The sequence below is a fragment of the Zalophus californianus genome, chromosome 2, assembly GCF_009762305.2.
Source record: "Zalophus californianus isolate mZalCal1 chromosome 2, mZalCal1.pri.v2, whole genome shotgun sequence".
In the NCBI taxonomy this organism is placed as follows: Eukaryota; Metazoa; Chordata; class Mammalia; order Carnivora; family Otariidae; genus Zalophus; species Zalophus californianus.
The window spans coordinates 170,551,141-170,573,972 of record NC_045596.1 but is presented as its reverse complement, the minus strand read 5'-3'; the positions used below and the strand labels follow the sequence as shown (position 1 = coordinate 170,573,972).

Below are 22,832 nucleotides of genomic sequence, written 5' to 3'. Positions count from 1 at the left end.
CTCACTGCCAGTTCACATCCTTCTAATCTTCTGTGGAGGGCTGTGAGGGCACCAGGAGAGTCAGGAGTGATTCTTCATGCCTTTGTTGTTCTTAAAACTCTCCTCAACCATGGAGTCTGTTTTGCATCCGAGTGTTCATCAGGATGCTGAGCTGTAGGAGTGCGAGTGCAGCTGGGAGCGGGGGTAGGGCTTAAGGGACACTGGGGATGAGCAGTGTGACCTTTCTTTATACTCCTTCAGAGCTGGGCAGCTCAGTCTAGTCATGATTCCTGGGACTGCAGTTTTTTTTTTTTTTTTCTTCCTCCATCAAAAGCACTTTGGTTCGGAGTCTCCATCTGCATTCGTCTAAGACTCTGTGTCCTCATTAGCATAGCAAGTAGGGCAATTGTACTCTTAAACTCATAGGATGTGGAGCTTAGGGGTACATTTTCCCAAGAGCATTCAGTGGAACATGATGTAAAGATACAATACGCGAGTTATTAGCTTTATTTTAATTTGATTTAATGCCTTAAAAATAAGGAAGCCGAGGATTTCTATATTTTCACCTAATAACTTTTTCCTAGTGAAGCTTATGAAGATCTGCTATTTAGGTCAAACTTCAGCGGTCCTCTATGAGCCAAGTCAATATAATTGATACACAGAAAGTGCTGTATCATGGAGCTTGGAGTCAAAGCAAACCTCAGAAATCCTTCTATGGGCATGGTTCCTTTGTATGGAGTCCTGCCCATATTCCTTTGTTGAGGGAGGTGGTGTCGATAAGCATAGGTGGCCATGCTGTGTCCCTCCTCGGCCCACTATCATGTCCATTGGACCAAGAATGTACGCCTAGGTTTGCTGCATAGGAGTAAATTCAGTACGAGAGACCCTCTCAAGAAGGATTCGCATGATTATGTACTTCTAGATTCTTGCTCTTCTGAGGATGACTTGATCCTGAAAGAGAATCATTCGTTGAGGCAAGAGAAAGGGACAGACACCAATAAAGAAGCAGGTTGTTGTGGCCCTGAAACAGAAGACATGAGTGCAAGCAAGAGATACGCAGAGGCCATTAAGATGGTAGAACAAGAGGCACTTGATTAGGAGGGGCACAAGTGACAGAGGCCATGTCTGTGCTAGGAGGACTATGCAGTCAGCCAGTAGATAGAATTACACTGGATCTCTTCATCCCCTTGTTTGGCCGTGTTACGGTCTCTTTAGGACCTGCTTGTTTGTGACGCCTACTCTCTCCTTCAAGCCTGGTTTATGGTCTTTCTTGGTTTCCGATCAGTCCCAGACTCAAAATGAAGATTCTTATCCTTCTGATTTTCAATAAATGCTCAATTTTTGATGGACTCTGAGTGAGTTTTGCATCCTTGTCAACCAAAAAGGCCAAACGCAATGGAATGTATTGACTTGGGAATAGCTCAATAGAGAGCAGGTTATATTAGTGCTCAAAGCAGTTTGTAAGACTGTGGCTGTTTCTCCCCGCCATAATGTATTCCTGCTGCTGAATGCAGCACCACTGGGGCCTGACAAACTAGGCTACTTAGTGTGCAAGGGGTGGTGACACACAGGACTGGTTATAAAACAATTTATTGATAACTGCCATTGAACAGCAGAGGGATGACAGAGCACAGGGGATCTAGCAAAGTCCCAGAGTTATTCTGTGCCCCTGAAAAACAGCCTTGAGGAGTCTCTGAACGACAGGACCCCTGTGATCAGCCAAAGGCCTTCTTGCTCATGGCTTGGCACCAGGGTGGGGCCATGGGGAATGCAGAGAGGCCTGTGCAATTCAACTATAGTCAGAGGTATCCCTCCTTCACTATTGCTGCAAGATTTACTCAGCAGGAGGTAAGCCTACAATAGTCACAGATTTTAGGAAAGAGAGACGCGGATGTGGAATTATGCTTTGGGGCCAGTTGTCCTTCAAGGACACACGGCAAAATCAGAACTAAAAGATCCACAGTGAGGACATGAAAGATAGCAGTCTGGCATCACTTTGGATCAGTGGTCAAGAAATGTGCAGAAAGCGTAGGTCTCAGCAAGGCAGAGAACTTAAGCCAGGCCAGCAAGGAAAGCGTATCTAAAGGAAGGAATTGACCTGACAGGGAAGCCTTTTATATGCTTCCTCTGGGCACTGGAGTCAGTAGCTGACTTCTCAGGCCATAACCACCTAAAGGCTAGAGGATTGAGGCAGAACCAAATGGGGGCACCAGGCCTTGACTTTCATTTTCCATCTGTTCTGCATTTGAACCAGTCCTTTTATTCCAACAAATGATCTGTATTTGGCTAAGTTACAAATTCCTTTTATGTATGACAAATGGGGTTTGTTGTTCCTTCCGAAAAATATGGGTGGGAGAGATTCAGAGCTGATTTGCATACCAGTGTCATTGGACAGTAATGGGACATTGTACCATCCTCCTGCAATCTTAACAAATGACTATGACTATGACTATTAAAAAAAAATGACTATGATTTTTTACTGGCTTATTTGGTTTGAATGAGTAAATTATTTTTATTTCATTGCATTAACTGCCAGAACATTGAATGAGCCGATAACTCCCTGGTGTTGCTGAGCCGCAAAGAACTATTATTCGGAATTGAATTTTTATTGATTTTCTTGTGCTACAATGACTTTTCTAACATAGTAGCCTGAAAGGAAAATGAGAAAAAGGCCAAGTAGGGCATGGGGTGAGGAAGGGGAGGCTGCTGTTTCCCATGGCCTCGCCCCGGATGGACTGCTTATTGGCAGGTGCTGCTGACTCGGGATGATCCTGGTGCTGATTAGATGATTTACAGGTTAGCCAGATACCTGGCTTCATCACCTTGTCCTCCTCTTCCGTCCTGCTGCTGTCTTTGCTTCCAGTCACGTTGAGCCTGGTTGGCATTCTGCTGTGGAGCCGGACAGGGCAGTGGGGTGAAGAAGGAGCTGAAGTAGACGGGGAAATGCTCCACGTTGGTCAGTGCTGGTGCTGTTAACATCGTGTGCGTGTGCGTGCACACACGCACACGAGGGTAATGAATAAGTGTTCCTTTAACATCATTATAGTACATTTCATGTGTTTCATGTGTTTGCTTTTTCTAGTCATTCTAACTGTTAGAGATCTAGTTGTATCTAAGTTCATAATCATTCGGATGAGTTGAAATGGAAACTCATTCATTGATCCAACGAAACTTATTGAGTGGCTCCTGTATACCCTTCTAGGTACTAAAGGCAAGGCAGTGAATGCTACAAATGAAAAATTTTGTCCTCGTGCACAGATTCCTATGAGTCAAATTTAAAAAGAATATTTTAGAATTCACGAAAGACTGAAAAATATAGTCCTTCTTGCTTCCTTTAATAAACATGGTAAGAGTAAAACTTGTTACAATAAAATGAAACAAAATGTCCTTCTTCCCTGGTTTCTGATTCACTTTGATCTACTTTAGAGAATCTTGACAACTCCTAGGAAAGAGTGGCTTTTTTTGGACACAATTTTTTCTGGCTGTAAAAATAATCCATGTTCATTGCAGAAATTTTAGAAAATGCAGAAACAAATGAAGAAGAGAATTGGTACACCCAGGCTCATCCAGCTGCAGATCTTTGACATGTTGAATTGTTTCTCTTTAGGGCTTTTCCTATGACATATATAGTAATGCCACACCAGTTGCTATTTTAAAATTTTAAAACCTTCAATCTTGCTGTGTATGTATGCAGTTTGGTTCAGTTCCCTTATACAAAATAATTTGAAAATTATTATTTCTCTTCTTTCCAGAGACCATGTGAGCATGATTGTGAGATCAGAAGGTGGAAATCTATTTATATTCCACCCTCTCAATATATATGAATAGAAGACCAAGTCTAATAAAAGAGCGTCCTTATGTGATGTGATAACTTATGGAAAGAGAGGTAGCAAGCCAGGCATTTTGCAGAGACTTGCAAGAAAGAAACGAGAGCATCTACATGCAAAAAAAAAGCCAGTAAAAGCCTGATTGAAACAGTAAAAGTGGTACAGTGTGTATTATGTAGGCTGGGTGATTCTCTACCTCTGTTTACCTAGAATTTTCTCTAAGAAACTTTACTGGAATCACTAGATTAAGGTAGGTCCCACTGTGGTAGATCCTTACAGAACTTTCTACTTCTCTATCTCATCATTCATTTATATACATCTTAATTTCTTGCTTAATGTCTGTTCTCTCTGCTAGCATATATGCTGTGGGAGGGTGGGATGGTGTGTGTCGAGTTCAGTAATATACCTCGCTGCCTGGCACAGTGTCTGGCCCATGGTCCACAGAATGAGTGGATGAAAGAGGCTATTGCACATACACTGAAAACGTGAGGGCAAATTAGGAGGCCTGCCTACCACAGCAGGTTTTAATGCAGATGTACCTACTTTTATTTGGAAGTAGATGCATTCCATAAAAACATAATTATTACATTTTGAGGAGGCCAGTTCTCACATATTAAAAAATATATAAAAGATAGAGACCATTCACTCCATGCTATTTTATCTCATGTAGCAATTTATTCAAACATTTAGTTGCAATTTACAATATTCTTTGAGCTTTTTAACATTTGCATAGTATTCCATTATATAAATGCACCAAAAGATACTATCCATTATTGTATTTTTGAATATTTTGATTGTTAGCAAGTGTTCAGCATTATAAGTGATGATTTGAGAAATGTTGCCATGCCACATTTTTCTAGGTAGCTTTCTCATCCTTTCCTTAGAAAATTTTTGAAGGAGATTTCTTGAATTATGTAATGAACCCTTTTAATAATAGCTTTATTAAGATATAATCCACAATACCTTGCCACCAGTTCATCTATTTAAAATCTACATTTTAATAGTTTTTAGTGTGTTCTCAGAGCTGTGCAACCATCATCAGAGTCTATTTTAGAATACTTACATCACACCAAAAAATAAAACCGTTCCCATTAACCGCCATGTTCTCCCCACCTCCAGCCCGGTCATCTGCAGTGCTCGGCAATAACTAATCTTTCTGGCTCCCTGGACTTGCCTCTTCTGGACATTTCATATAAACAGAATCCTACAATACGTGGTCTTTGGTGTCTGGCTTCTTTCACTGAGCATATTTTCAAGATTCACCCCTGTTATGATATGTACTTCAGTATTTTATTTCTTTTTATTGCCAAATAACATCCCATGGTATGGATATACCACATATTTATTTATTCATTAGAAAGTGAACATATAAATGAACTCATAAAGTGATTTTGACACATCTTCTAGCTTGCTCTTCATGTTGACTCATTTTCACTTCATCTAGCAGTGTTGACTAGTTTTCCACACTTTTTTTTTTTTTATTATTTGAGAGAGAGAGAGAGAGAGAGAGCATGAGCAGGGGGAGGAGCAGAGGGAGAAGGAGAAGCAGACTCGCCACTGAGCAGGGAGCCAACCCAACCAGGGGCTCGATCCCAGGACCCTGGGATCATGACCTGAGCTAAAGGCAGACGCTTAACCGACTGAGCCACCCAGGCGCCCCTCCACACTAATTCTGGGGATTAGTACTTAAAGAAACAGACAAAACAAAGCCTGTTTGGAAAAGTAGAGAGACCTACTGATGCTTTTTAAATGGGCATTTCTTTAATAATTAGTGCTATTGGGCCTTCTAATTATCTTTATTAGCCATTTATGTCTTTTCTCTTGTAAATTTTGCTTAAATACTCCTTTGCCATTTTATTTTAGGGTATTTATCTTTCCCATTTCTTTTCAAAAGTGCCCTTTATGTATTAAGGCTGTCAAACCTTTGCCTATAATGCTGCTTGTAATGTTTGAGATTGAAACAATTTAATTTTAACAGTATCTACCAAACATTATCTGCCAAAACAATTATCTGCCAATTATTCCCTTAAGCGTTCTTCCTTTCGTTTTGTTTAGAAGTGCCTTCCCCATTCTAAGACCCAATAAGTATTTTATTACTGCTGTGGTTTTACCATATACTAACTTACACTTTTCACTTGAGTGTCTTTGAAAAATGCTCTAAAATTTTATAATTAATATGTATATCTGATTTATGAAAAAGCCATCCCCTTTTAATCATCATGGCTTTATAATAGGATTTAGTCTTATTTGTGACCTTTTATTAAGCCATGTTATGTACCCTGCTCTTAAAAGGATTTTGTACATATTAACATTTAATGCTCACAAAAACTATATGTAATAGAAATTATTGTCCTCATTTTACAGATGAGGAACCTAAGGCGGAGAGAGTTAAAGATACTTACGGAATCAAGGTTCTATTAGGTGGCAGACCCAGAATTCAAACATACTCAGTCTCTAGCGCCACCTTCTTCCACTGACGTGTTCGGTCTTCCCTACTGGAGTTCTGGAAGAAATGACCTAGGAGTTTAAATCCTTATCCTTAATTATCATGGATGGTTATGATGTCTTATGCGTTTCTCTTTCCAGAGTTTTTGGATAATTGCATGAATATTCCTTGCTATATTATAAATATAATTTAGGGGCACCTGGGTGGCTCAATCGGTTAAGCTTCTGCCTTTGGCTCAGGCCATGATCCCAGGGTCCTGGAATCGAGCCCTGCATCAGGCTCCTTGCTCAGCAGGAAGCCTGCTTCTCCCTCTCCCTCTGTCTGCTGCTCCCCCTGCTTGTGCTCTCTCTGTCAAATAGAATCTTTAAAAAAAAAAATTAGATGTAAACATTTTAAGGTGGTTTTTATTGGCCACTGCCAAATTTTTTGAAACCACAACTTCCGAATACTTAATTCATTACTTTGAGCCTTATGTACAAAGGTGATGATGTTTTCAGGAAGGGTGTGTGGTTGATTCCAATCCCTCTTGGCCCTGTCGTATCTGAGACGATATAGTTGTTAGTTTGCTCACGTATAATAACTTGTTTGGGAATAAAAAATTAGTGTCCATGCTTTTTTGTCCTCAAAACTAAAAACATAGATATGATTAATTATACTCTAGTATATGCTAATATAGGAAAAAGTTTTAGTCATAGCCTGATTTTTGTTTCATAGTCAGTTACTTTTTAAAAAAATATTTAGGGTGCCTGGGTGGCTCAACTGCCTTCGGCTCAGGTCATGATCCTGGAGTTCCAGGATCGAGTCCCGCATTGGGCTCCCTGCTCAGCAGGGAGTCTGCTTCTCCCTCTGACCCTCCCCCCTCTCATGTGCTCTCTCTCTCAAATAAATAAATAAAAAATCTTAAAAAAAATTTATGTAGCTGTATTGAGATATATCTGACAAATTACGATTTGTGATGATTTGATATATTTTTATATTGTGGAATGATTACCACAATAAGGTTAGTTAACATATCCATCACCTCACATAGCTACTGTTTTTTTTTTCTTTTTTGTAGTAAGAACATTTAAAATTTACTCTCTCAGTAACTTTCAAGTGTCCAGTATAGCATTGTTAACTATATCACCATGTTGTATGTCAGGTCCCCAGAATTTACTCATCTTGTAACTAGAAGTTGTACACTTTGACCTCCATCTTGCCTTTCCCTCACTCCCCAGCCCTGGGCAACCACTAATCTACTCCTTGTTTGTGAGTTCAGCTTTTTTGTATTCCAGATCAGTATTTGTCTTTCTTTGACTTATTTCACTTAGCATAATGCCCTCAAGGTCCATTTGTGTTGTCACAAATGGTGGGATTTGGTTCTTTTGTAATGTATATTACATATACATATATGTATGTATATGTAATATACATATATATATATATATATATATATATATATATATATATATATATATATAGTAATACACACACCTCCATTCATCCATTGATGTACTCTTAGGTGGTTTCCATGTTTTTGCCAATAATGTTGAAAGGAGCGTAGGGTGTCAACATCTCTTCACCATAGTGATTTTATTTCCTTTGGATATATATATCCAGGAATGAGATCGCTGCATCCTATGGTAGTACTGCGTTTAAGTTTTTGAGGAACCTCCATGCTATTTTCCGTAGTGGCTGTGCCAGTTTACATTCCCACCAACAGTGCACAAGGGTTCCCTTTTCTCCAAATTCTCGTCAACATTTATCTCGTCTTTTTGGTGACAGCAGTTCTAACAGGAGTGAGGTGATATCTCACTGTGGATTTGATTTGCATTTATCTGATGATTAATGATGTTGAGCACCTTTTCACGTACCTGTTGGCCATTTGAATGTCTTCTTTGGAAAAATGTTTATCTGAGTCCTTTGCCCACTTTTTAAATGGATTGTTTATTCTTTTGCTGTTGAGTTGAATGAATTCTCTGTATATTTTGGAGATGAGCCCCTTATCAGACATATGGTTTGCAAATATTTTCTACCATTCCATAAGTTGCCTTTTCACTTTCTTGATCATTTCTTTTGCTGCACAAAAACTTTTTAATTTGATATAGTACTAATTGTTTGCTTTTGCTTTTGTTGCTTGTGTTTTTGTTGTCACATCCAAAAAGTTGTTGTCAAGGCCCGTGTCAAGAATCTTTTCCCCTAGGTTTTTCTTTTAGTCATTTTATGGTTTCAGGTCATACATTTAAGTCTTTAATCCATTTCTTTTTTTTTTTTTTAAGATTTTATTTGAGAGAGAACGAGAGCATGAGCATGAATGGTAGGGAGAGGGAGAGGAAGAAGCAGACCCCCCACTGAGCGGGGAGCCCAACATGGGGTTCAATCCCAGGACCCTGAGATCCTGACCTAAGCTGAAGGCAGGTACTTAACCAACAGCCACCCAGGCACCCCAAGTCTTTAATCCATTTCGAGTTAATTTTTGTGAGTGTTAAAAGGTAGGGGTCCAATTTAATTCTTTTGCATGTGGTTATCCAATTTCCCCACTACCTGTTATTAAAGAGATATCCTTTCCTCATTTAGTATAAGTGGCTCCCTTGTCAAATATTAGTTATCTGCATATTTGAGTTTTTATTTCTGGGCTCTCGATTCTGTTGCATTCATCTGTGTGTCTGTTTCTGTGCTGATACTATATTGTTTTGATTACTATAACTTTTTGGTGTAATTTGAAATCAGGAAGTATGATGTCTCTAGCTTTATTTTATTTTTTTTCCAAGATTGCTTTGGCTCTTCGAGGTCTTTTGTGGTTCCATGTGAATTTTAGGATTGTTTTTTTCTATTTCAGTGAAAAATGCCATTGAAATCTTTGTAGGGATTGCATTGAATCTATTGATGGCTTTGCATAGTATAGACATTTTAACAATATCGATTCTTCACATCCATAAAATTGTTAGTTACATTTGTTTATTTACTCCAAAGATACTTATAAAATTATTATGTTTATAATTTTCTTAATTTTGTTAAAGTTCAAAATTTCAACTATAACATAGTTAAGGCCTTTGTTTTTTCTTTTTAAAAATATTTTACCTTGTATCCAGTGAGCTCTTTTGCAAACTCGCGTCTTTTTACAGCTCAGAGACAAGTTATTATCATTATTAAATAGGTTATCATTTATTTTCTTTCAGCTTGTTATTGCCTTCTAAAATTCCTATTATATTTAATACTCTATTTCTCTATCTCAGCATTATCTTTTATTATTTATTTTGCTGGAAAATCTTATCATTTTATCATTTTCCTCTTAGCTCATTCATTCAACATATATTTATTAAGGACATGCTCTGTATCAAATGTTCAGTAGGCACTGGGAATATGTAGGTTACCCTCTCAGAAATAAAGCCCCCCTTCCTAGGACTGATGATCTGGTGAGGAAAACAGGTAAGGGGGTAAGCAATTGTAAGCCCCCACAAAACTTCCTAGAGGAAGTTTCTTAAACTGGGTTTTGTTGGTTACAAAGCTGTTCTCTCTCGCCTTTAAAACCACTGGTCTGTAGTTTGTAAAGGGCTGGGGACTTCTTTGCTAGATCCTGGCTCCCTGTAAGGTTTCACCAGCAGGAGGCACCAGAGGGGACTGAACAATGGAAGTGGGAGAAAGGCTACTTCTTGTGAATTTTCTGTCCAGGTCAGTACACCACCCCCGCTCCCCTCACCCAGAGTTTCTTCATCCTAGAAGTGGCAGTTGCTTCTTGTTTCCGGCTTACTATTTTTTCCCAAATGCTTCCAGAACCAGCTTTGTCAGGCCCCATGGAAGTGCCAGCACCAAGCTGATGCGCAGACTTTCTCAGAGGTCTTGGTCTTGACTTGGATCCCTCTTCCAAGTTCCCGAGGTGCCCGCACCAGTGCCCAGTGCTGTGCGGCTCTGTTATCCCAACCTCTTCCTTTTGCCTCATCGTCCCCCTTTGCCTTTTTAATTTTCCTGCCTGGATCCTCCCTCGTTTGATATTCTGCAGTATTTAGGATGCTGTTTACAGTCTTCATGATATGTATATTTCTAACTCAGCACTTATGTTGTTTTTTTTCCCCCTGCATAGTGGCAGTTTTTTTGATCTCAGATGTTATCCTATTTATAACTCCCTACTCTAGATTCTCAGTTGCTATTTCCTTTTGATTTTAAAGAGCTTAAATTAGAAGTTATCCAAAAATGCCTCCTGTTTCTTGTCTTAGAGGAAGCCACTCAGTTTCAGTTCTATGGTTTGCCTCCTTTATTTGTAGAAAAATTGTTTTTATATGGTGGGGGATGGTTTCCCTACTGTTGGAAGTTGCATAGGTTCCTGTCTGAATTTTTCAAGCCTTGGAACTAATGTAGCTGATAAAAGTACTTAGTTGCCAATTCAGAAACTTAATTAGGTTGAGTGACCTATGGTGAGAATCAGAGGTAGAGCTGGAAGCAGGTACCTCTGTGTCTAAGAGTTTATTTCCATGGTTTTTAATACATTTAGTAGTTAGCTGGAATTTGTCTGGTCTGTTTGCCCTCTTTGGGAATCAGGAATGCTAGAGTTCCCGCCTCTGGTACAGGCCAGGACGCGGTGATAGTCGCGTTTCTCCTTTGGTATGATATCTGGTACATGGTCAGCTGCCTGTTAGGATCCTGATACATGACACCACACTTTTTCCCTGATCCCTTACTCCATTGCTGATTAATCTTTCATCTTCTTATCTCCACACTGAGGAGTGTTATATGCGTCTTGTTGGAACCCTTCCAGTGATTTCCAATGTCAATGGGGAAGAGCAAGAGGCTGGGTAGGTCCCTTCATTTGTTTGGTCCTGGCTGGAGGAGATCTGCTAGAACTGTCTCAAAATTTCTTGACAAGTACCCTTTCCTACATCCCAGGGTCAATACAGGGTTTTCTATTTTGTTGAGCAGTTTGGAATGGGGAGGAAAAATGATTTTGCTCCAGTTTTCTTTTCATCTGCCTCTGTATTAACGTAGTGGAGTGCAGAGCTAACCATAAACTATGCATTTTGCTACCGTTCCCATTTCTTCTGAGCAAAGAAAAGGAATAGGAGAGGAAGATAGAATAGAAATTCCCACCGTCCATTTTCTGTGCTTCATCTGGTTGAATACAGATTATTTGGTGTTGTCAAAGCTGCAACCATTATGTAGCAGCATGAAGTAAGCCTTCATTTAGAAAACAAAGCAATCAAGGAAAACAAAATGGCAAACAAACCAAACAAAAATAGCCACAAAAACTCAATCCTTTCCATTAGCAAAGTGAGTGTTAGCAAAACTCGTGTTAGAGTCACTCTCACACTGTATGCTAGACCAATTTCAGTGCGGTCCTCATGGATAAATGAATCCTATGGAAGAGGGATTTTTGACTCACAGATTCCTTGTGGGAGAGCAAAGGACACTTTGTGGTCCAGTTGTGCAGGCAATGGGAGATTTTTCATTCTGGTGTTTACCCACAGTTCCTCACTCACTTTTATCATAAGCCAGGTGACCCTCATCATACTTGGAGTCAGAAATTCTGAATCATGAGGGCTATGGCAGTTTACGGATCTCGAATAGAAGGAAGCTAGCTTTACGAATCAGGGGACAGCAGAGAAAGGAGAAGAAGGTTCCTGCCACCTGCCTGCCATGCAAGCTCTTTTCATATCTTTTGCCTCGTATATACTCATGAAGATCCCTGAATATATAGCACTACTGACAAAAGACATCGGTTGCCTCTGGGAGGGAAAACATTAAGAGCAGAATTCCAAAGAAAATGAATACATGGATTGCTCTGCTTGATATTCATCCAGTGTTTCTGACTTGCTAAAAGCAAGTTTAATGTATTTATATAATTTGTAAAGATATAACTGATTCTGGAGCTCTGCTGTTTACAGGGAACATATTTCATCTTATTGTAAGCACTAAAGAAAATTAAATCAATAAATCCACAGCCTGTAATTTGAGATACTCAATTGAAGAAAAATACATTGTCTGGGAGGGAGGGGGAATCATTTACTTCGAGAAAGACTTGTAAAGCTGTCTTCACTCTACTATCCCAGGATTTCGAGTGACGGCAAGAGTTAAGCCTGTGCTGTAAAATTATCAAAGGGTTGTTGTGACACCTCAGAACAAGCAGAGGCCAACTCCCACTTTGGTTCTTGAGGCGTACGCTCAAGTGGAAAGCCATGCAAGGCAAAGCTCTTTCTCTCTGAACTATCCATGTGTCCTTTTCCCTGAGAAAGTTGGGCTGGGCAGAGACTGAATGTCAGGAAACTCAGTGCATGTTTCCCCCTCGTTGCCCTTGATGTTCTCTGTGACCACTGGAAAGCCAATTAACCTCTCCGAACATCACCCTTCCATGTGTAAAAGGTTAATAGTGCAGCTTGTTTGCAAAGTGCCTTGAGCCTTCCATGAAGGGCACTACACAGATACCCAGCGTCGCTGGAGGGCATTGTATTTTTTAATTATATGTTTGGTTGGATGGGTTATAGATTTTGTTGTGGTTGGATGTTGCCCCATTCTCCCTGGTTACACATAAAAGACTAATAGGTAATCTCCCTCTATTACCATCTTCTAGAGCCCACTAGAGGGTTAAGAGAAAGGCAGAGGTTACAGATTAATAAGGCATTCTTCAGTTAATAATAAAAAAAACACATGCATCTCAACTGCGTAATAGCTGTGGATAGCAATTTATTAGGCTAAGTGTTTCATCAGCTGCTAAGCAGATTATACTGGCAGAGACTCAGGGAATGATGAGTTGTTTTTTGTTTGTTTGTTTTCATTCTGCTCCCCCACTAAATCTTTTCTCCTTCATATCAGTATAGAGCATTAGGAAGTTCCGTTTAAGGTTTATTTCAAATGTGCTTGTGAGTATTTGGCAAAACAATTTTCTTCTTCTGGAATTTCTGAAATCCACTGACTTTTCCGTGTATATCTAGTTTATGACATTAAGCTCGCGATTTTATTGTATTTGGAACAAATGTGAATAATACTGGCCCAAGAGCAAATTGTCATGACCTCACACTTTTTTTGCAGATTTACGGAAAAACTTCGAACAAGATCCTCAGGGAAGGGAGGTTCCCATTGAAGGCATGATAGTGCTGCATTGCCGACCACCCGAGGGAGTTCCTGCAGCTGAGGTAAGTGACCCATGGGACCAGACCTGGTCCCAAGAGGGAGAGTGAAGTTCTGTGTGGTCCTAAGTGAAGTAAAAGAGCCTGGGTCTGGCATTCTTGCTGTCTGGACCCATTTGCTAAAGACAATGAAGAAACTGAGAAGGAAATAAGTTGGAAAAGGAAATTGTCTCTCGTCTACTTTGTTGTTGACACAAAGCTCTTGCGAGGTAGTCTGAGTAGGATTTGTGTTCTTGATTCTGGTGACCTCAGATGACACAGATGGCATCCTTTGTGTCCTCAGTCAGTCACCTTGGATGCCGTGATATGCACATTGGGTCCTGGATCAACCTGAGCTCTAATAGGCAAAGCCACATGAAAAAGTGCACAGGGAAGTAGATCAGCCCTTCGTGACAAGTCTCACTGGTGTTTGTACTTCGTTTTTCTTTACTTATGGAACCAACGTTCATTGAGCATTTATTATGCTGTAGGCACTGTGCTGGCATGGCAGATATAAAAAGTGATGATGTAGCCACAGGTCTCCTTCAGAGTGGGGGTCTAGAATCTGGAGTCACTCTGGTTTTTGCTCCTTGCATGTTTTCTAGAATGTCTACCATGCTATTAGAATATAATTGTCAGGGATGACATATTGTGGTCATAGGGAAGCCTTCCTAAGTCTTTCAGTCACTCTTAAAAGATGTCCTGATAGATGAGTAATACAGTCGTGAAGGCAATATTAGGGGCAGGGACAAGCTAGGCAGTACCAGGAATGCTTAGTAGAATGATCATTTTTCTAAATGGAGGCCTGAGTTGAGTAATAGATAGTCCAGTTGTGGCTCTTCTGTGGGAAGCTAGGAAACCTACCTCAGAGCAATGGTTTGTTTATTCGCTGAAAAGTAGAGGTTTAAAAAAAAAGGAGCCTTTGCCTCCCATTTTTCGCTAAAATTGCTGTGGGATTTTGTAATTGGAAGGACAAAGGAATAGAGAAAATAAAGGGGAATGGAAAAACACACACACTTGCATGTTTAGATAGAAAGCATGCTGGGTGGACACTATTCAAAGCTCAAGTGGTTCACAGAAATGAAGTAAACGGACTTGAAAATTAAAGTGAACATTCCATGCATGATAGGAAATGATTAGAAAGGAAATTTCTAATCTTATTTTTAGATTTTTATTTAATGTGAACAGAAAGATTTTTGATCTTCTTTTGCTCCCTTCCTGTTCCTTACAGAGCGTGCTCTGGTTTCCAGAGCGGGGTGATGGGCAGCAGGGCGTTAAGCTCGCAGGTGAATGTTTCCCTCCTGTTCAGGACACCCCAGTGGTCCCAGGAGTCTGACCTGGGCATCAGCAGTTTGCTAAAGACACCACCCACCTCTGAAAATCCTGACTTGCAAATGTCCGTGTGGACATGAAATCGGGGCGGGGGGAGGGCGTTTAACTCAGTGCACTTCCCATTCTGCCTTTGACATCATATGACCCTTTTATTTTAACCATGTGTATGTTATTGGGAATAAATTTCAGAGCCAGGCTGGCTGATTTTAAATAGAGGGCCCTTTCAAGGAGCAGCCAGGGCTGCAGGATGTTTTAAAACAGAGATTCTGAGCTGAAAGTGAGGGGAAAGCTGTGTTTTGTACATTCTGTCTTGTAGGATGAATATGGAGAGTGTTTCAGCTACATTATGGGTTAATGGGCTATTGTGGAGCCCTGACAAGCATTTATATCATCATCATAATGTGAGAAAGCATCCCAATTCCAAACACTCGAGTTACCTTGGAATTTATGAGTTGGATATACCTATATCCACGCACCAATATTTACAGCTCCTTTAGCATGCAATAGCTTACACGGTGGTTATTACCACCACCATCTGTGTTTTTGCTGAAGGGAGGGCAGAATGCGAGAAGAAAGCTGAGGGAAGAACAAGGAGAGGGAAGGAGAGGGAGAATATACATACCCTTCCAGATGGGGTCTCCCGGGGTGGAGACGACTGCCCATGCCTGTCACGTGGTCTTCAGATCTCCAAGAGTACACCGCTGTGCATTCTGACCTCACAGGCGACGATCCTGCGGTTCATGACTCTCCAGGATGGCCGTGATTGGGAACTCTGCTTGGAAATCGATCAGTTATGTCAAAATTGTCACTGTAAAATACTACCTGTTCTCTTCCTTGAGCGCGGACGCTCTTCCCTTTCCACCACGTGATTCCCTTCATGCCCACCTGCTGTGGGGCCACGGGGTCATCACTAGAAGGGGTTGTGCCTGACAGGACCACTGGTATGTCAGCTGGTTTTGTCCTCCTGTGACATAGGAGGTATCCTCCTTGGCACTTTGAAGACCTGTACAATTGTCTTCGCTCTGTGAGGTAGAACTTCCTACACAACTGACTCACCCGTATGAGCACAGAAGATGGTATTGAAGCATAGAAAGAACTACCACGTAGAGAATGTCCCCATGTGCTGGGCGCTGTGTTCAGTACCTTCTCTGTAGTATTTCATTTGATTTGCAAAAGAGATGCCAGAAAATTATAGGCGTTTTCATGTCCTTCTTACAGGAACTTGCCCAAGCTCTCAGATCACTAGCAAGTCAATCTAACCTTAAAGCTCAGATCTTTTATTTCTTCTCTAATATTATTTGTTGGTTTTAAATGAGACTGTTGGTTGTCAGTTTCCCCCAAGCCTTTTTGAAGCTTAAGAGCCCCTCGGCCAGTGGTAACCTCTCTGTTTGCTATGCTACCTGACTTTCCATCCTTAGAAATGGAGCTTTAAATTAAAATTTCTTCTAGCTAATATGCCAATCCTAAACCTTGTGTAAATTGTGTTCTTTTCTTTGAGGTAGGTAATCTGGTGGTAAAACAAAGAACAGCGCAATGAAAAAATAGAGGCTTTGGGAGCTCAGGGGGACAAGGAACAGGGAGAGGGACATCTGTGGAGCCTCTCTGCTCCCAACGGCCAGCAGCCTCGGTTTGATGCTGTCCTAGGAGATAGGAAAGTACTGGATGTCCAGAGTTACAGGGAAGAGGCCATGGAGGAGAAGAAAAGGGGGCATATAAAAGCGGAAGGGAGAGATCCTAGGGTAATCTCTACCCTCATTACATTTTTCCTATGTCTGGCATTGGCCATGACTGATCTCATTGTCATGAAGGGTCAGACCCTGTCTAGCAATTCCCAATGCTGTGACCTATAGCAATTTACTAGCTACTGTGAACCTCAGATTCCTCATCCAGAAATGGGAAACATATTTTCCTTGTAGGATTGCTATGACGCAAAGAAAGAAAAAAACCTGAGAATATGCAAAACGGTTTTTAAGTACTAAATAAATAGTTTGGATTATTGTGGTTTCTCTTCTTCCTCTTTATCCTAGTCTTTTATAAAAAGATTCACAAACCTTTGGTTCTCAGAGAAGATGTAAAGGCTCCATTGTGGTTGGAGAACCAGATTAAAACTGAGACCCTTAAGATACCTGACACATTTTCAGCCCCGTGAAAAAGCAGGGTGCTGCTAAGACAATCCCTCCTTACCTCAGACTTCCCATGAGCTCTGCCTTTCCCGCCTGAGCCCTCTGTTCTTACTTCTCAAGCTCATCAAAGGACGAAGGCATGCTCTCCACTTTCCTCTCTTTTAATCTATCACATGGAATGAGTAAATGGTTATTGACAGAAGCTGGTGACTCTCAATGTTTGTTCATCTCACTTACCCCAATGGAGAGTCTAATGTATGGTATTGTTAGTAGCAAAATACTTTCCAAAAAGTAGCATATGAACTTGAAGATTCTCACCAGACTCATTTACACACTGGTTTGGATGAAATAATAGGCCACACACTCTGCAAAGTACCTGAAATGTGAACAGATGATAATTCAAGTTTTTCTAAATGCTGTGAGCTCATCCTATAGCTGGATGTATTAGAGCATATTTGTCACGCAGTTACTTTTAACCTTAACCTTGGGACAATTCTAACTAAAGAGAGCAACTTTAGTGTTTGACACTTGATGTTTAGCTAAAACCAGTTTGCTCTTTTCAAAACAATTCATTATCCCACACTGCACTTTTTTATACTCCCCAATTAAATGGTAAATCTATCTTTCATAAAAGTTAGAAATTATGTCCAATGAAAATCCGACATTTTAATGATTTTCCACAGATTAAAATTGTAGAGTTCTCAATAAATCCTGATTTACTGATGTTGGCTATAAAATGGTTATTGCTGTTAATAAAGCTTGTAAATCTAAACAGGTTATATTTGCCTTGGACAATAAAACTTGCCATAAAGGCTTAGTGTCTAAGGCTAATTCTGCTCACATCAAGGTAAACAACCTACTCAAAATAATTCAATGTCTTTGAGAATTAAGGCCCCAAAGCTAAGTAACTGACAGATTCTAGCCTTGAACCAGGCACTATTCTTGTTTTTATCTCACCAAGGAGTCAGGACCGTGCTGGAATTAGAAAATTCAAGAAGGTCAGGGGCCTTAGCACAGTGTGGGTAAGGAGAAGGGTCCCCTCTTTCTGTTGAGCGCCAAATCAGTTTTGTCATTGACTGATCACTAGGTTGGAATGCTTGTATAGCAAGGGGAGGTTCCAGGACTGGAATGAAAGAATGTATTTTCGGTTTCGTAAAGTGTGTCAGAGTCATACAAGTATAAGAAGCCAAATTATTGGTGGTAGGGGTGTTTGGGAAGGGGGAAGTGGGGGCAGGGATTTGGGGGCAGGAGAGCCTTTCCTTTCCAGATGCCCAGGTGGAAATCAAAGGTATTTTGAGAAGCTCTATTAATCTTAGTGCACTTGGTGGACCATTTGCTTTGTTTTCTTATGTTTGTGGAATTTTTTTTTTTTTTTTTTTTGTCTTCCATTTCTAAGGTAAAGGACAAAAAAAAAAAAAAGGATTGTCTAGTCTTCTTTGTGGTTAGTCCCCTATGAGTCTGGTGTTCTTGCACAAATCGGGTGGAGAGGTGAGCAGTGTCATGTTTTTTGAACTGTCAGGATATTGCCAAGTGACTCTCCCTTTCCCTACGGTGTGGTTGAACATTTTCCCTGGCTGCTTGGCACCCTGGCCTGGCTCTTTGGCCTTCCTAGAGGCTCTGGATACTACTAATATTTTTTTTTTAATTTTTTTATTGTTATGTTAATCACCATATATTACATCATTAGTTTTTGGTGCAGTGTTCCATGATTCATTGTTTATTCATAACACCCAGTGCTCCATGCAGAACGTGCCCTCCTCAATAGCCATCACCAGGCTAACCCATCCCCCTACCCCCCTCCCCTCTAGAACCCTCAGTTTGTTTTTCAGAGTCCATCATCTCTCATGGTTCGTCTCCCCCTCTGACATACTCCCCTTTTCTTCCTCTCCTGTTATCTTCTTCTTTTTCTTTTTTCTTAAAATATGTTGCGTTATTTGTTTCAGAAGTACAGATCTGTGATTCAACAGTCTTGCACAATTCACAGCGCTCACCGTAGCACATACCCTCCCCAATGTCTATCACCCAGCCACCCCATCCCTCCCACCCCCAACCACTCCAGTAACACTCAGTTTCTTTCCTGAGATTAAGAATTCCTCATATCAGTGAGGTCATGTGATACATGTCTTTCTCTGATTGACTTATTTCACTCAGCATAACACCCTCCAGTTCCATCCATGTCGTTGCAAATGGCAAGATCTCATTCCTTTTGATGGCTGCATAATATTCCATTGTGTATATATACCACTACTTCTTTATCCATTCATCTGTCGATGGGCATCTTGGCTCTTTCCACAGTTTGGCTATGGTGGACATTGCTGCTATAAACATTGGGGTACACGTACCCCTTTGGGTCCCTACATTTGTATCTTTGTGGTAAATACCCAGTAGTGCAATTGCTGGATCGAACGGTAGCTCTAATTTCAACTGTTTGAGGAACCTCCATACTGTTTTCCAGAGTGGTTGCACCAGCTTGCATTCCCACCAACAGTGTAGGAGGGTTCCCCTTTCTCCACATCCCCACCAACATCTGTCGTTCCCTGACTTGTTAATTTTAGCCATTCTGACGGGTGTGAGGTGGTATCTCATTGAGGTTTTGATTTGGATTTCCCTGATGCCGAGCGATGTTGAGCACTTTTTCATGTGCCTGTTGGCCATTTGGATGTCTTCTTTGGAGAAATGTCTGTTCATGTCTTCTGCCCATTTCTTGATTGGATTATTTGTTCTTTGGGTGTTGAGTTTGATAAGTTCTTTATAGATTTTTGGATACTAGCCCTTTATCTGATATGTCATTTGCAAATATTTTCTCCCATTCTGTCGGTTGTCTTTTGGTTTTGTGGACTGTTTCTTTTGCTGTGCAAAAGCTTTTTATCTTGATGAAATCCCAATAGTTCATTTTTGCCCTGGCTTCCCGTGCCTTTGGCGATGTTTCTAGGAAGAAGTTGCTGCGGCTAAGGTCGAAAAGGTTGCTACCTGTGTTCTCCTTTAGGATTTGGATGGACTCCTGTCTCACGTTTAGGTCTTTCAACCATTTGGAGTCTATTTTTGTGTGTGGTGTAAGGAAATGGTCCAGTTTCATTCTTCTGCACGTGGCTGTCCCATTTTCCCAACACCATTTGTTGAAGAGACTGTCTTTTTGCCATTGGACATTCTTTCCCGCTTTGTCAAAAATAAGTTGACCATAGAGTTGAGGGTCCATTTCTGGGCTCTCGATTCTGTTCCATTGATCTATGTGTCTGTTTTTGTGCCAGTACCATACTGTCTTGATGATGACAGCTTTGTAATAGAGCTGGAAGTCCGGAATTGTGATGCCGCCCGCTTTGCTTTTCTTTTTCAGTATTCCTCTGGCTATTCTGGGTCTCTTCTGGTTCCATACAAATTTTAGGATTATTTGTTCCATTTCTTTGAAAACAGTGGATGGTATTTTGATGGGGATTGCATTGAATGTGTAGATTGCTCTAGGTAGCATTGACATCTTCACAATGTTGATTCTCCCAATCCATGAGCATGGAACGTTTTTCCATTTCTTTGTGTCTTCTTCAATTTCTTTCCTGAGTATTTTATAGTTTTCTGAGTACAGATCCTTTGCCTCTTTGGTTAGATTTATTCCTAGGTATCTTATGGTTTTGGGTGCAATTGTAAATGGGATAGACTCCTTGATTTGTCTCTCTTCTGTCTTGTTGTTGGTGTATAGGAATGCCACTGATTTCTGTGCATTGATTTTATATCCTGCTACTTTACTGAATTCCTGTATGAGTTCTAGCAGTTTTGGGGTGGAGTCTTTTGGGTTTTCCACATACAGTATCATATCATCTGCAAAGAGTGAGAGTTTGACTTCCTCTTTGCCGATTTGGATGCCTTTGATTGCTTTTTGTTGTCTGATTGCTGTGGCTAGGACTTCTAATACTATGTTGAATAGCAGCGGTGAGAGTGGACATCCCTGCCGCATTCCTGACCTTAGGGGAAAAGCTCTCAGCCTTTCCCCATTGAGAATGATATTCGCTGTAGGTTTTTCATAGATCGCTTTTATGATATTGAGGTATGTACCCTCTATCCCTATACTCTGAAGAGTTTTGATCAAGAAAGGATGTTGTACTTTGTCAAATGCTTTTTCTGCATCTATTGAGAGGATCATATGATTCTTGTTCTTTCTTTTGTTAATGTATTGTATCACGTTGATTGATTTGCGGATGTTGAACCAGCCTTGCAGCCCAGGAATAAATCCCACTTGGTCCTGGTGAATAATCCTTTTAATGTACTGTTGGATACTATTGGCTAGTATTTTGGTGAGAACTTTTGCATCCATGTTCATCAAGGATATTGGTCTGTAATTCTCTTTTTTGATGGGGTCTTTGTCTGGTTTGGGGATCAAGGTAATGCTGGCCTCATAAAATGAGTTTGGAAGTTTCCCTTCCATTTCTATTTTTTGGAACAGTTTCAGGAGAATAGGTATTAATTCTTCTTGAAATGTCTGATAGAATTCCCCTGGGAAGCCATCTGGCCCTGGGCTTTTGTTTCTTGGGAGATTTTTGATGACTGTTTCAATTTCCTTAGTGGTTATAGGTCTGTTCAGGTTTTCTATTTCTTCCTGGCTCAATTTTGGTAGTTGATACATCTCTAGGAATGCACCCATTTTTCCAGGTTATCTAATTTGCTGGCATAGAGTTGCTCATAATATGTTCTTATAATTGTTTGTATTTCTTTGGTGTTGGTTGTGATCTCTCCTCTTTCATTCATGATTTTGTTGATTTGGGTCATTTCTCTTTTCTTTTGGATCAGTCTGGCCAGGGGTTTATCAATCTTGTTAATTCTTTCAAAGAACCAGCTCCTAGTTTCGTTGATCTGTTCTACTGTTCTTTTGGTTTCTAGTTCATTGATTTCTGCTCTGATCTTTATGATTTCTCTTCTCCTGCTGGGTTTAGGCTTTATTTGCTGTTCTTTCTCCAGCTCCTTTAGGTGTAGGGTTAGGTTGTGTATTTGAGACCTTTCTTGTTTCTTGAGAAAGGCTTGTATTGCTATATACTTTCCTCTCAGGACTGCCTTTGCTGTATCCCAAAGATTTTGAACAGTTGTGTTTTCATTTTCATTGGTTTCCATGAATTTTTTTAATTCTTCTTTAATTTCTTGGTTGACCCATTCATTCTTTAGTAGGATGCTCTTTAGCCTCCATGTATTTGAGTTCTTTCCGACTTTCCTCTTGTGGTTGAGTTCTAGTTTCAAAGCATTGTGGTCTGAAAATATGCAGGGAATGATCCCAATCTTTTGGTACCAATTGAGACCTGATTTGTGACCTAGGATGTGATCAATTCTGGAGAATGTTCCATGGGCACTATAGAAGAATGTGTATTCCGTTGCTTTGGGATGGAATGTTCTGAATATGTCTGTGAAGTCCATTTGGTCCAGTGTGTCATTTAAAGTCTTTATTTCCTTGTTGATCTTTTGCTTAGATGATCTGTCCATTTCAGTCAGGGGGGTGTTAAAGTCCCCCACTATTATTGTATTGTTGTCAATGTGTTTCTTTGCTTTTGTTATTAATTGCCTTATATAATTGGCTGCTCCCATGTTCGGGGCATAGATATTTACAATTGTTAGATCTTCTTGTTGGATAGACCCTTTAAGTAGGATATAGTGTCCTTCCTCATCTCTTATTACAGTCTTTGTTTTAAAATCTAATTTGTCTGATATAAGGATTGCCACCCCAGCTTTCTTTTGGTGTCCATTAGCATGGTAAATGGTTTTCCACCCCCTCACTTTCAATCTGGGGGTGTCTTTGGGTCTAAAATGAGTCTCGTGCAGACAGCATATTGATGGGTCTTGTTTTTTAATCCAATCTGATAGCCTGTGTCTTTTGATTGGGGCATTTAGCCCATTTACATTCAGGGTAACTATTGAAAGGTATGAATTTAGTGCCATTGTATTACTTGTAAGGTGACTGGTAACTGTCTGTTGTCTGTGTTCGTTTCTGCTCTTTGCTGCTTTTAGGTTCTCTCTTTGCTTAGAGGACCCCTCTCAATATTTCTTGGAGGGGTGGTTTCGTGTTTGCAAATTCCTTTAG

The 22,832-nt window shown here is 40.4% G+C and overlaps 1 protein-coding gene across 7 annotated transcripts in view; it reads left to right on the top strand.

Annotated features, from left to right (window-relative positions):
* The window catches only part of UNC5D (unc-5 netrin receptor D), a 524,695-nt gene that overhangs the window by 329,439 nt on the left and 172,424 nt on the right, over positions 1-22,832 (top strand). For all 7 annotated transcript variants that reach the window (XM_027600322.2, XM_027600321.2, XM_027600320.2 and 4 more), the window contains exon 4: positions 13,249-13,352. In XM_027600322.2, coding sequence (XP_027456123.1) covers positions 13,249-13,352 — 104 coding nt within the window. The remainder of the gene's footprint in view (positions 1-13,248; positions 13,353-22,832) is intronic.